The sequence below is a fragment of the Protopterus annectens genome, chromosome 5.part0 (assembly GCF_019279795.1).
Source record: "Protopterus annectens isolate FY-2018-M chromosome 5.part0, PAN1.0, whole genome shotgun sequence".
Classification (NCBI taxonomy): domain Eukaryota; kingdom Metazoa; phylum Chordata; order Ceratodontiformes; family Protopteridae; genus Protopterus; species Protopterus annectens.
The window spans coordinates 1,643,433,926-1,643,449,363 of record NC_056735.1 but is presented as its reverse complement, the minus strand read 5'-3'; the positions used below and the strand labels follow the sequence as shown (position 1 = coordinate 1,643,449,363).

General features: G+C 38.3%; 1 protein-coding gene across 1 annotated transcript in view; it reads right to left on the bottom strand.

The window, feature by feature from the left end:
* URB1 (URB1 ribosome biogenesis homolog) overlaps positions 1 to 15,438 on the bottom strand; it is a 1,941,236-nt gene that overhangs the window by 607,593 nt on the left and 1,318,205 nt on the right. The window contains exons 25-26 of the mRNA XM_044071429.1: positions 14,662 to 14,720; positions 2,257 to 2,447 (exon numbers count right to left, since the gene is read on the bottom strand). Coding sequence (XP_043927364.1) covers positions 2,257 to 2,447; positions 14,662 to 14,720 — 250 coding nt within the window. The remainder of the gene's footprint in view (positions 1 to 2,256; positions 2,448 to 14,661; positions 14,721 to 15,438) is intronic.

The window sequence follows — 15,438 nt, the reverse complement described above, 5'->3', positions numbered from 1 at the left end:
CCAAAGAACTGAATCTGTCATAAAGTGTTCTGTAACCCCAAAATTTCCTTTTGTGAATTTATTAAATACAAAATAATATCATCTGCAAATAAAGCTGACTTTTCTTGAATACCGTACCTGTCATACCCTTGAGTTTTTGAGTCCATTATTTTCTTTTCTAAGCTGTAAATGTAAAGCAATTAACGGAAAATGGGACATGTCTGTCTGGCTCTTACCAGTGGGGAACCTCACACCTTAATTCCTACCTTATACCATTTATATATTCTCGTAATAACAGGGGACACAGATGCTACCACTGCCCTGCTCACAAACGTCTCAGGTGACTCTTATGGTCCACCAAAAATATCACATCTTATACTCTATTTTGCTCATTCTTCCAGTAAAGTGAAAGTTTGTCTCCCTTCTCCAAAACCCACTGATTCACATCTATCAATTTTGGCAACAACTTTGCTATTTTCTTAGAAGGCTCAAACATACACACTTTACAATCATGGTTTTAAATAAAACTGGGTCTATCTTATGCTTTCTTCCAAGATACTGGTTTCTTGCTTTTAAATACTGTTAAACAAACCTTTCCAGATCTGTATCATTTTCTTTCTTCCTTACCTCCAAAAGGATACCTGGAGCCTTTTCTGTTAATTGGTTATAAATCACTAATTTCATCTCATCGCATCCCATCATAACTACCATTTTTTCTTTCTCTAATCTTACCATAATTAAGTCTTACATAAATATTTCATTTTGGCTCTCTTCTTGATTTTCTCATTACTCTGCTTTATACAAATTTCCATAAATTTTTGGAATCATCTCCAATACCTCCACAGGCCCCCTAGTTATCTTTCTTGTCACAGACTTCCTAATCTTGGGTACAACCCTTTCTACTTTCTGTTGCCCAAGTTGTTTTGCTAAAAGTTTTTACAGTTTAGGGTAATTATCAAAAGTGCTTAACAGTAACCTTTGTAAACTCATGCAAAGTATCCAAATAGTCCCTTATTTTCCCTTTAGGAGTCCGAGGCTGCTACTACTGTACTGCGAGATTCCCCTTTTTCTGCAATACTTTAACCCTCGCCACCCCTTTAAATAATGTCTACTACTTTTTTGCCATATTTCATTTTCTCTATTTTTTCCATGCTTTTAAACTCAATTTTTGTTATTCTACTCAGCAGTCATCCCTCCTGAAGCAATTTCTACCTTCTATAATAACTCTTGAATCATTTTCACTGCCCAAAGTACCAATGTCTCAGTTTTACATCATTACCTTTCATCTTTAACTTAGTTATTATTGGAACACAATCTAATATCATACTGAATGGGTCTTATTAAAGATATATACTCCCATAAAATATAATTTCTACCCAGTCTAGCTCAGTTACTTTGCCTTCAGGAATATGTAAATTCTGTCTGAGTTCCTGCTACTGAATTTACATCTTCCACACTATAGCATTTAATGAATCAGTTACAGTTCAATGATATTAGTACAACTTGTGAGGATTCACAAACTGATGTAGTGTCACATATTCTAGTCCACTAAACAGCAAGTGTGACAAACTTAGTACAGTGCCAGTTTCCATTTAAATACATCAGATTCAGAAAATGGCTAGAAATGTCCCAATAAACTTAAGGAAATAAACAAATGATGTCCTAAAACATCTCAAACAACTATACATTTAATGTCACAGGATAAAAATAATTGAGTACCTGACTATCCCAAACACTGATGAAATGCTTTGAAATAACATTTATGCGAATGCAATAAAATTAAGATATGGGGCACCTAAGCAACTATCCTGAGTACCCTGCTCTACTTGTTTCTGTAGATGTATGCACTCTGAATATTATGTCTGACTTAAGTCATTTAAATTCTGATGCTGTACCCCCAAAGAATTGTTAAGGTTCAATTAAATTCTAATGCTCTACCCCCAAAGAATTTTTTATTTTTTAAAATGATTTAGAAAATTACCACTTCCCTGAAGTCACGATTCCAAAATCCTAGCATCACTGTTCTAAGAAACAAACTCGGATGAAGAAACTACATGTTTCTAAGATTTTATGCATCAAATGTGTTATATCATCATCTAAGCACAGCAAACATTATAAAGTGTACAGTTTCCAAAAAAGAGAAACAGTGCTTTACAAAATATGTGAGAAAAATACTGGAACTATGATATACTTTTAGAAGAATACACTGATTTACAATCCAGCACAAGCAATGAAGAGACAATCTGTGTGACAGTTTCTTACAAATATGTCTGTTACCTCTTGTTGCCATTTCCTTTAGCTGTTCTTCTCTTGACCAAAGCATGACTTGTAGAAACATAGAGTGGTTGGTGACCATCATATGAATCATGGGTAACTGCACTAAGGTACTGGATGATCCTTCATTCTCATACAGGGACTGTATAAGGTTGTTGAGTGTGTTCAAAAATGTACAGTCTTTGTAACGATACCTTAATTAAAAGGTAAAAAAGTCAATTAATCCAACATGTTGTTCAGTTATTTAATAAACAGGTGGGATATGTTATGAGATGCTTTATCACCTGATGTGTAGCAGCTACTACCAAAGTTTAGCTAGCCATCATGCCTACTACACATGATTGTTCTTTATTTATAGTTTGTTTACCAGGATAGTCCACTGGGCCACGAGGAGCCTGTTTTTAATGGAGTCCTGGGGAGAAAAGCTACAGAAAATTACAAATTACAGACCTGACATAAGGGTAAGTTATTAGAGAAATGTAATGTGCATAAATGAAGCAAAATTAAGCAAATAGAAAAACACATATTAATAGAGTGCACATATTAGTACAATGCAATAAGAATAATATTTACAAACAAAGTTTTTAACAGTTTAACATATTAGCACAATGGAATAACAGAAACTGTCTACATTTTTTTAACAGTTATGCTAATTCATGCAGTTAATTTCTATGCTACTGAATTGTACCCAATCTAGGAGTTATGCTAATTCCTAGAGTTTATTAGGAGTACAAAACAATGGGAGGCTATTGTGAATTATAGCTTATAGAGAGAAGCTACAGTGTAGGGAGATTATGTGGGGTGGGACCAAGAGCATTCCCATAGTGAAGTTAGGTGTGTGTGAAGTAATGTTTTGAATGAAGAGAGCCTGCTGGTGGTGCGGATAAGAGGTGGGAGGGAATTCCAATGGCGTGCTATAGAGAAGGACATTAGATGTTTGCCTGGTGGATGGGCAGGTTTATGCAGTTCAATTAGATTTTGGGAATTAGATCTCAAAAGTCTATTTGGTTGGTGCATTTTAAAGGTGGCGGCAAGACAGGGACAGAGAGAGGGGGGTGAAAATAAGTTTGAGTGCTTGGACAAGTTGAATACAGATGAGGTAATAGAACAGCTCAAGCCAATTCAGTTGGTGTAGGGCAGTGCAGTGATGGGAAGTGGATCTATGGCTGGTTGCAAATTTTGTTATTTTATTAAAGCAAAAGGAGAGTCTAGTCTTGAGGGAGGATTGCAGGTTAGTAAGGATAGAGGCACCGTATAGGAGGGATGGGATAGGTAAGTGTTGGCGAGGGAGAGCCTAGTGGAGGGAGAGATGCAACGGTTGTGGCGGTAAAGGATGCCTATTTTTTTGTATTTTTTTTTATATTTATTTGTAGATGATTATCAAACTTTAGCTGGTCATCGATCAGGACTCCTAGTACTTTAGCATAAGAGACTATTTCGAGAGGAGTATTATTTTGACTGGTGACTGAGAATGAGGTTTTATCTAAGGTGGTGGTTTTGGAAGCAGTAAATATCATGAGTTTAGTTTTAGTAGCATTGAGTGCTAGATGGTTGTCCATCATCCATTGCTCAGTGGAGGAGAAGGCATCCTGGGTTAATTTAACTATGGTGGGTATAGAAGACACAGAGCAGATTATTGTTGAATCGTCAGCATATTGGACAGGGCTGGCATTTGGGATGGCTTGGTAGAAATCGTTTATGAATATACTGAATAGAAGGGGGCCTAAAACTGAACCCTGGGGGACACCTGTGGGAGTATTGAGAAAAGGGGAGGTAGCTTTTTTCCATCTGACTGCTTGTTGCCTGTTTGAGAGGTAACTGGTAAACCAGTTAACAGAGAAGTGGGATAGATTTACTTTGGAGAGTTTAGTGAAAAGAAGGCTATGAGAGAAAATGTCAAATGCCTTAGAGAGGTCAAGAAGGCGAGTGGACATGATGTGGCCAGTGTCATGGGCCTTATTAACTGTTTCTAGGAAGGAGAGGAGAGCTGTGGTATTGCTGTGGCCGGGTCTGAAACCATGTTGAGTAGGGGTTAGAATTTGGTTGTTTATGAGGTAAGGTAGAAGTTGTAGATGGATGCATTTTTTGAGAAGTTTGGAAATATGAGATAAGATACCAATAGGTCGAAAGTTTGTGATATCATTGTTATTACCACCTTTATGGGGTGGAATAATAAAGGGCTTTTTCCAGAGCTAGGGAACTTGACAATCAGCAATAGATTGATTTATAAGAATGCAGATGGGAAGAGCTATGCCTTCTGTGGCAACTTTTAAGAAATATGAGGGTATATCATCAGGGGTATTGGAGCCGGGTTTCATAGGTTCATAGGTTCATACTAGGCTATCTGCCCGAGGGCATTTACAAGCCTAGCCCATAGTTTTGTGGCTTACGCCACCCCTTTAGTATGGGGAACTATGTTTCAATGTTAGAAGTTTTTTTATGGTGGCTGTAGGGATGGGGTTGAAGGAGAAAGGAGAAGGCTGGGAGCAGGAAATGCTAGGGGAGGGAGGGATAAGTGGAAGTAAGGGTGGGGAAGCAAAATGGGAGGTGAAGGATGATGTAAATTTACTTATGGAATCGATAAAGAAAGTGTTAAATTGGGTGGCTAAGTCCAAGTAAGAGGCATCTGGATCAGGGCAGGGGTTTTCTTTTTTGCCAGGGTTGAGAAGGGAGGAGATTCCATGCCAGAATTTTTTGGGGTTAGTTGTGGTTGGTTTGGAGTGCAGAGAAGTAGGCTTTGCAGTCTGAGATAATAAGTTTTTTTACTTTGTTACGAAGAGTTTTGAATTCATTAAGGGTGGTGTTTTATTTTTGGAGTAATGTTTCCATGCTTTATCCTGGAATTGCATGGCTTGTAAGGTATTTTTGGTTAGCCAAGGTACAGGATTGCTTCTTATGCGTTTTCTTTTCAGAAAGGCAAAGGAATCAAACAAGTTTAGGAAAGTTGAGTTAAAGTAGGTAACAGCATTTTCTAAGGGAAGGGTTTTTAGTGGGTTCCAGTTCATTTTTTTAGTGCATTTGAAAATGTGCTAGGATTAAAATTTTTTAGACAGTGAGTGAAGGTGTAGGTATGAGTTAGTTGTATGGAGGAGGGAAGACAGTGGGCAAAAGTGGGGAAGTAGTAGGCTAATGGGTCGGGCAGAGTGCCACTATCAGAGATGTAATGCAGATGAGAAACTAGAATAGGGTGCTTCCAGTAAGGAAGTTCTTGGAAGGCATAGTTGTTGAGTTAATAAGCTGAGTGAAGTTGCACAAGTTTATATTAAGTGAGTTTGTAGGAGATAGAATTGTTGACCAGTTAATATTAACATCACCCAGGATTATAGTTTCATTAGTGATGGTTTTAGAGAACCAGGACAGAATATCTTCAAGGGTTGAGATATTGTCTCCAGGAGGGATATAAAGGGAGACTATGCATATAAGTTTAGGTTTATTTATATGAAGTAGGGCTGGAATTAGTTCTGCCTTGCCAAATTTGGGAATAGGTTTGGTATAGGGGGTAACTAAGTGGGATGATGAGTAGAGAAGAGCAACTCCTCCTCCTTTTTCATGTGTTCTATCTTTCCTAATTATGGAGTAGTTAGGTGTTTTTAGTTTAGAGTCTTTTATATGGGGTTTGAGCCAGGTTTCTGAGATGGCCAGAATATCGGGTTGGTTATGGAGAAGTCAGGCATGGAGGTTAGGAATTTTGTTTGCATATGCTCTGAGCATTTAGAGCTGAGAAATGGAGGGGTTTACCAGTTGTGGGAGGAGGATGAGATTGGGAGGTTGAGATGTGTGGGGGAGAAGGGCCAGGGTTTGGGTGAATGTCGCCGGAGAGAAGGATAGAGATGAGATGGCAGAAGAGGTATTTGAGTTGCTTGGTATGTAATCTATGGGGTGTAAGCTTTAGAGAGATGTGGCTAATATAGATGTGAGTAGAGTTTTGGGGATTAGGTAAGAATCTGTAGGTGAAGAGCATACTACTATTGAAGGGGTAGAGACTGGATGATATGCAGGTTGAAGAATATGTGTGCATCATGGAGATTGGGTTAGTTGTATGAAATGGAGGTGGGTGATTTGCACTGAGAGGTTGGGTGAAATAGGTTAGGTAAGACATGGTAATAAGTAGTAGTATTTGAGTTAGAAGTGAAAGAGGTTTGGTAGTCATTGTGACTATTCAGGATATAATGGGGAGTGAGTTTGGGATTAAGTAGATATTAGTAAAAATTTTAAGTATGGGTTTGGGTACCTGAGAAGGTAATACAGATAGTTTGTGTTAATGTGGTAGGAAGTTTTGCCGTAGGAGGGGTGGATTATAATGTCACATAATCAATGTTATAAGTTATGTATGAGATGTTTGGGGTGTTTACTGGGTATGTTTCTATTGGGTAGTTGCTACTGTGTGTGAGTGCAAATGTAACTGTAGATAGGTAACAATTTGTAATGGGAGGGGTTAGTTATAATTACTTAAGCAGATTTGGTGGTTTGAACTTTGATGGGTGTGGCTTGGTCAAGTTTAAATTACAGGTATTAGGGGGCAGGGAGGGGAGCGGAGTGAGCCCGAGCGTAGCGAGGGGGAATGGAGCGGGATGAGCCAAGATTCAAGCAAAGACAAGTTTGTGTTTAAGAAACAATCAGAACTGACCAAGGATTGCTCTGAAGCTGTAAGTCATTTCTTAACCATTTCTTAAGTGGAAGAACAGGATAACCTTGTATCAGAAGGCTACTGTGGTCTCAATTTAAATTAACAAACGCACAGTATTTGATCAGTTATGGATACTATTTGCTAACAGAATGGAATAAAAGAGAAATGGAAGATGTGTGGGAGGGGGGGGGCTGCTTACAAGCCAAAGCAGAGTGCTCTCCAGGGGATACTGAATATTAGCTCAAACAGGTAGACACAGACACAAAGTTAACTTTAGCTGTTTGTGTCTGCAGACAGTTCAGACCCGGACTGCGCTTTTCTTACAACAATGTATCCACCGGTCAGATAAAAGATAAAGGTGGTACAGCAGCTGAATACTTACAGTGGTGTTAGGTTGGAGAGACACTGAGCTCTTCATGGGGCCTGTAGCAGGGTGGTTGTAGTTTAAAAAAGAAGAATTATGATTAAATAAATTCTGTATTATAGAATTATACTATATTCTATATATATATATATATATATATATATATATATATATATATACATAAAATAATTCTATGCTGTGAAAAGGAGCTAGTACATGTCCTCCAAGCTGCATACCGGAGTCACCGATCCCCAGTCGATATCAACAGATATCAACAGCTCATAACACAAGAAGTCAATACTGCAGGGTTCATGAGCAAATAATAAAAATAAAACCAGAAAAAAACACACTTTGCAACAGGCTGGGGAATAAAGGAAGAGTGACCCTAAACACACACTTTACTTTCAATTCTGAGGTTCTAACATGTGGAAGACAGATCAGCAACTGTGAAAAAGCTGACTCACTTTCTCCAGGAGGATGCACACTCAGAAAACATGTAAAACACTTGAGTTCTAACAAATTGCTCCCATTTGGAGTAAGCAACAATATATTAGTAGTCAGTACCCTCAGGCTGTGAATCATTATCAATGACAGGAGAAATCTTGTACTAAGCAACAGGAAGCAAGTCTTACAAAAATGTTTGCAGTATCACTAAGTGAATTTTTGCTTACAGAATGTTTCAGGTCACATGTCTGACCAGCACTAGCTGCTGTTTATTGATGCACATTTAAATATTTACTTTGTTTTCTAAACTGCACCTTAAAGAAAATTTTGATATGTTTACTCAACAGTCCTACCTCCACTCAGTGGAACAGTATAGGAAATCTACCTTAATAAGAGGATTTACTAATCTTTTTACAACACAAATCATTCCTAAGTTGTGTGTCCACAAAAAGCAGTAGTCCACTATGGGTCAACAAAGTAAGAAAGAAACTCCCTGCAGCCCCTAACTAAACATAACTTACTCTGAGATCACAGCACTTTGTGGAAGACTATATTTAATCACAAAACCACTTAAACAGATCAGGTTGCTCCCATATTCACTGTATACAAAACGTTGAAGGAGGACTTCTGGACTGGGTCCAGCTAGTGAGATAATCTTTATGTATCTTCTGCCTGGTAACTACAATCTCAGCAGTGGCATTCACAAAACAATATCCGCTTAGGTCAACAAAGGGCACAAGCAAGTATTCCACTGTAATCTCCAATCAAATGTAATGCCTTAAATGCCAGAAAACAGAAAAGATAGGACAAGTTCATTGTTTCCCCAAATTGAAAGATCTGCTAACCACAAATACTACAGAAACTCCAGTTTACAGTCATACTGAAAAAGATCTGAAGGAAGGTTGATGCAGTTTAAAGTACTTCTCTAAACTGTCTGGATGGAACAATTTAGTGTTAGAAACATCATAATTTAAGAGGATTTCTGGTGAGAGTCTAAAAATGGGAGGATTCTCAATCAGTATAGTAGAGCCCCTAGGAAGAAGAGAAATTAAAATAAAATAGCTTATGAAAAGATTCCTTGAAGAAAATATTTTACAAAAGAGATCATGTGTCAAGAACAAAGATCCAGACTCAAAAGGCTTCCTGTAAGTATAGATGGGCATAGTACAGATACTTCTGGTCACAATATTACACAAACTAGCACTACAGTTCTCACCACTACTGGCGAAATATCTTTTAATATTATTACAGAGGAGCTTAACAGATTCCTGAATACAAAAGGCTATGTAAACAAACACTTGGAAAGATGTTTTAAGTTAATCTTTTCTGTTCACTTTCAGAACAATGAGAATAAGAATCTTAGGCAGAAATGAAACTATTTATCTGTGTATGTTGTCTAGAATGTGCCCCAATAACCCCCTCATTCTGGGCTTCAGGAAAAAAAGCCAAAAGTAAAACAGATTCAGAGACAGTTCAGAAACTACCATAGCTTCACATCTTTAATGCAGGTAGCAAGTCCTTATTACTCATTTGCAATCCTTGCAGAAAACAGCGATAAGGAATTGTTAACAAGCAGTTTAGCCTGGGACAGTCTAATCTGTCTCAGGTCAATAAAGGAAAAAGAGAACACTCAGATGCCAGACGTAAATTGATGAGAAATCAAGAAAGGCCAAGAAGAATGAAAAAGACAAAAAGGCACTAGTCATAATACTGTCATCCATTAAGCATGGAAGCTGTAAATACAGACCTTCTAGCTGACATGTTCTCAGACCTGACGTAACAGAATGCTCCTGCATTAACAACCTATCTTCTTCTTCAAGACAGCTTCAGACAGTGGGTCGATTATTAATTTGAATGAAGCAGTTACAAAGGGAAGGGTGGATAAATCATGCTGACAAGCGATGCTTGACTGCTGTGCCACAGCAAACTCTGGTCTTAGACTTAATGTCAGCGCTACAAATGCTTGATGAATGTGTTCATCTTAGAAAAAAATTAGCAGTAACGAGTTTCTTGACTAAGACATCACTAAGTCAAATGTCAGAAACATCTTGCATACTGGCACAGTACGATTTTAACAGGACCAAGAGGAGACTTCACCTTCTTGTACAGAAATTGATGTAATGAAACAACCAAGAGGACACCATATGCTTAATGATAGAACTGCCCATTTTGAGCAAAAGACACAGGTGACCTCTCTATGCCACAAATGAACTGTGTGAGAGATGCAATGTTTCATTGTTCAGCCAAACCTCTAAGGTACAGTGAAGAACTTTTATTTTGTTGGATTTGCTAGTAAAACAGACTGGCAAACTTGACATCCTCTTTATGCTAAATTCTAATACTAGTTTTTGGAAGGAATTTATGATTTAAATGGAGCTAGATCTTATCTTAATGAAATCAGGAAGGGTCACTGCGATACAGAGTGTAAATCTTTGATATTCCTTAAATAAAAAATGTTGAGCCAGAAAAACGTTATAAAATCCAGGATGAACTTCAAGTTCTATATGCAACAGAGAAACAAAAAGTAAAGCACAATGTGCAAAAAGGTTTATAGTACAATTTTTAAAATTGAAGAACTGGAATGCTAAACATAGTTCAGTCAGTTTACCAAACACTCAAGAGGAATGTGAAATGACATTCAAAAAATGAACTGGAAACTTGCTTCACTAGATATGCTATAGCCGCCGAAAGTGATTTCCCTTAGTGTGCCTAGTGGAAAAATGCATTGACTGTACTGTGGAAATACAAAAAGAATTCACAATCAAATGTGCGACATATACATGTGTGTGTGTGTGTGTATGTATATGAACCCTTACAGTAAAACTGTGACTAGGGATGCCACACATCTCTTTTTCCATCATACTATCTGGAAAGCAAAACGGCTATCTAGTAGTTTAGAAATTCCTGCACTAATTCCAGTTTTCTGTCTGGCAGCACACCAACAATATGCCAAAGTTTGAAAAATGCCACCTCAGACTGTTCTTACAGAAATGTCACTTTACTGTGATCCAGTAAAGTCAGGGGAAGACTTATGAATTAATATTTAAAATGAAAAAGGCACAATGTCAGATAATCATGACAGTGACCAGTAAAGTCAGAGGAAGACTTATGATTTAATATTTAAAATAAAAACATCACAAAGTCAAAGAATCATGAAAGTGACCAGAACTTGAAGCCTAAGCAGTGGATAAAAACAATTTAATGAAAATATAAAGTCTACTAGAAAAATGCATTACTAAGAGAGAAACTAAACTGAAGTGACACAAAGCATGTAATTAAATAAAAAAAAAATACTGAAAAAGAAAAATAAAGAAATTATTACATCATCATCATCTTTCGGCTGTTCCCATTAGGGGTCGCCACAGCAGATCATATGTTTCCATTTCTTCCTGTCCTCTGGATCTTGCTCTGTCACACCAACCACCTGCATGTCCTCTCTCACCACATCCATAAACCATATCTTAGGCCTTCCTCTTTTCCTGTTACCTGGTAGCTTCATCCTTAGCATCTTTTTCCCAATATACTGAGCAACCCTCCTCAGCAGATGTCCAAACCAACGTAATCCTGCCTCTCTGGCTTTGTCTCCAAACCTTCCAACATGGGCTGACCCTCTAATATACTTATTCCTGATCCTGTCCACCCTCGTCACACCCAGTGTAAATCTTAACATCTTTAACTCTGCCACATCCAGCTCTAACGCCTGCCTTTTTGTCAATTCCACTGTCTCCAACCCATATAACATAGCTGGTCTCACTACCCTCTTGTAAACCTTCCCTTTCACTCTTACTGGTACTCGTCTGTCACAAATCACTCCTGACACTCTTCTCCACCCACTCCATCCTGCCTGTACTCTCTTCTTCACCTCTCTTCCACACTCACCATTACTCTGATCTATTGATCCCAAGTATTTAAACTCATCCACCTTCGCCACCTCTACTCCTTGCATCCTCACCATTCCTCTATCCTCCCTCTCATTCACACACACATATTCTGTCTTAGTCCTGCTGACCTTCATTATTACATAAAGGATATAAAAACAAACAGAAAAGAACTGCACAAGGAGAATATTTTCACAATGACTTGAAAAACAGCAAGTTGCAACAGTATGGTGTAAATACAAATACACTTTTCTTCATTCCATGCTTACTGCTTACCAAGCATTGTTTCCCCACAGTCGATCAGTCCTGTATAACCAAGTGGGTGACAGCAGACTGCAGCAACCATCACAGTGACAGCCACCAAGGGCTTCCTCTTTAGTCCTACTATTCATTGGATATGCCTGCAATAATGGGCCTTGTGACAGAATCTACACCTCCATGTGATATGTAATCAGGGCCCCATCTACAATGCAGTTAGCACCTGAGTATGATCCTCTGTCTCTGCCACAGTGTATGTGCCTTGACACTTACACCCCCTCCCCAAGAGATAAGCAGGCTTGACCCTCATCATTTCCATTTTTCCCATACCAGCTCCAACAGACATCAGAGCTGCTGGTCAAATTCAGGTCACCTCAAGAAAAGGGCTTTATCACTCTGTACCAAAGGAGTGGGTTTTATGTACATATAGTTAGCCACTCTTTGGGTTTACAATCGATGAGGTAGAGGTCCCAATTTCAGAACTGTCTTAGAGCATTAATTATATCTACAGATAGAGACAGAAAATGCTGTTATCACACATGGCAGGGGACAAATTTTAAAAGATTTATGAAATAGCAACTAGGACAAACATACATGCAAATGTGCATGCAGAAGAAAGATGGAGCAGAAAAACTGCAACTCAATATATGTAAATTCAGAAAGGCAGAAGAGCAGCCATAATATAATGGACATAAATTGCACAAAATGAAATAATGTAGCAAAGAAAGTACAGCTGTGTGAGTATACTCACTTTAACATACATATATGAGTAGGATTAATAACAAAAAATAATTCAAATAAACATGGGAATTATATGCAGGAAGACATCTGCCTAGGCAGAGTAATTTTCAAGGCTCTTTGCATGTGGGCTGGCTCCTCCCTGGCAAAAGGACTCTTGCACACATCTAGGATAAAACAGACAGTCATAGGTTGGTACTAGGCTATCGACCGTAGGGCTCACACAAGCCTAGCCATAACAATTCCCTGGATATTTCTTCCCACAATATTTACTTCCCTGGACCCCTGTCTAGCAGGGCAACTGACATGATCCCCGAGGTAAATTTCCTACCTCTCATCCAATCGTCAAGGTTCCTTTTGAAGAGGGCCAAGGAGGCACTCTGCTTGACATGTATGGTCATTCTATTCCAGAGTATGGGGAGTCTCCGGGTCAGGAACCTATCCCTCCAACATGTTTTCTTCATTGTGATAACAAGGTTTAGGTCCCTGCAGCGTGTGGCTCTGATGGATTGGGATTTCTTTAAGTGTAACATGTCCAACAGCTCTGGGTTTGACATGGCCTTGTATGTTAAGCAGAGATCGCCTCTGAGTAGATGATATGCGACAGAATATAGCTGGAGTTTTTTTAGTCGGTCAGCACAGGGCATCTGCTTTAGGCCTGTGATTCTTTTAGTGAGGTGTTTCTGTGGCCTTTCTAGTTGTTGCAGATGTCTTGTGAGGTACATACCAAATAGGGCGTTGTACTCTATGATGGGTCTAATGAGGGATGAGTACAGTGGGACTATGACCTCCTTTCTTCTGGATGAAAAGTCCTTAGTATGCATACATGATGTTCTAAAAATACAAAGCTTTCGTCTTGGCCATGTACAGTTCAACGTTCCAGCCGTTCAACACACACATATACTTAATGAATGTTTGTTGACCGGGAAAGTCTGACTGGGCTCATGCCCTTTTCTCAGAGGGGGAGGCCTCAAACAAAAAAAAAAGATTGGTAAAAATAAATTATACAATACATAAGCTGATACAGTAGTGGTACATAAAAGGATTACACGATATAAATAGAGATACTGAAGAATAGACAGAACAGTTGACTATACAAGAGAAGGGTGGTGGGAAGTAGATATTTTTCTTTGTTTAGGCAGGTATAGCTAACTAAGAGAGAAGTAATCTTAGAGAAGGAAGTAGTACAGAAGTTCAGAAAGAAGAAGAAAGGATGAGGCACATATTAACAGAAAGGGGATCAAGACAGAGATTAGAGGAAGGGAATTAGATGGGAAAAAGAGACTACTACCAGGTAGAGTGAGAGATGATCAAAAGTGAGGTGCGGTGAAGGAAAGCCTATAAACATGGCAGGAGGGGGGGGAGTGTAAAGCAGGAGGAGAGCCAAGAATTAGATAGTGAGATCTGAGGAGTAATTTGAACTGTAGGTGATTTGGTGTGATAAGTATGTTTTGGGGAATTTGATACATATATACATTATATATATATATATATATATATATATATATATATATATATGTGTGTGTGTGTGTATGTATGTGTGTATACACGGATATATAATAAAAGACTGAAAAGTCACACCTTGCTGATCAACTTACATAGATGGAATATTTAATCAAAAATAAAACAAAGAAAACTTCCTCAACCCTGCTGTTCACTCCTCTCACAAAACTGCTGCGACTAGAGTAATGAAAATGGGAGTCAACCAATCAAGTCAAATATTCTCATTTTTATATCTGAAACAGTGCAACCAAATGATATGGACAGACAGACACTAGGAAAGAATAAAGGTACTGAAAGCAATAAAAAGAAATTGGTGATGGAAACAGATGGCTGCTTAACCACATGTGTAGAAAATGTCGCTCATTTGCTACAGAATAATTTATAAGACTAAAATATACCCATACAATTGTGTTCCCAACACTTTTCTTCAAAGATGACAGCTGTGTTTTAAAGTAAGCCCTAGCAAGCTTTCACAATCTGTCTTGAAGCAAGTGAATACAACTTATTTTTTTCTGATGCTTTTTACATTATGTAAATGCACTTCTGATCAGCTCTTTAAAAATGGTATGACATAGAAACAAGTTAAGGTCACTTACTTTAGTCCTGTCTTCACAAAGTTATTCCAGTCAACAGCTTCAACTCTGCTAACAGAATGCTGCAAAAGGAAAAAAAAAAGAAGTCATGAAAAACTGCCAAAGCATCGTTATGAATACAACTGGCAAAAAATTGAATCACGTTCCTGTAAGTCCAGATCTTCAAAAGCAACAGATCACCTTGGAAATCAGCTGCAGAACTATTCTCCAATCACCATGCTGAGCTCTGTAAATTAAATTTTAACTGTGCATTGGTCCACCTCTCTTCACAAGGATTCTACCAGAAGAATGCCCATAAAAGGAAGGTTGGACCTTCTTTATCTCAGTTTTTTTCTACTTAAACACAACAAAAAAAGAACCAGGATAAGGTCTCCAACCTTGTCTGCTAGCAAAGTCCCTGAAGGTCCACCCTTCTAAAGCTAAGCAGGTTAGATACAGACCTGATGAACCATTAACCTGTAGTTATCTGAAGCTTGAAATACATTTACTTCTCCAATCCTCTTCTGGTTCTGGATCACCAAAACATTTGACTCTAAAGGAGCACCAAACTGTTTAAAGAAATGGAAAGTCATAAAAAATAAAAAAAAATAAAAAAAAACAAGGAGAGATTGGTTAGAGAAGCCATTTATGACAGCCTCCCAAATCCTAATCTGCCTCTGGACTGAGGGTTAAGATTCAGATACAGCCTCTATACACCAAAGGAGGAGTAGTGCACAGGCCAGATGGTGCCTGGAATGAATCATGCTTGATTCAAGTACTGAAATGCATCAATGGCATTTG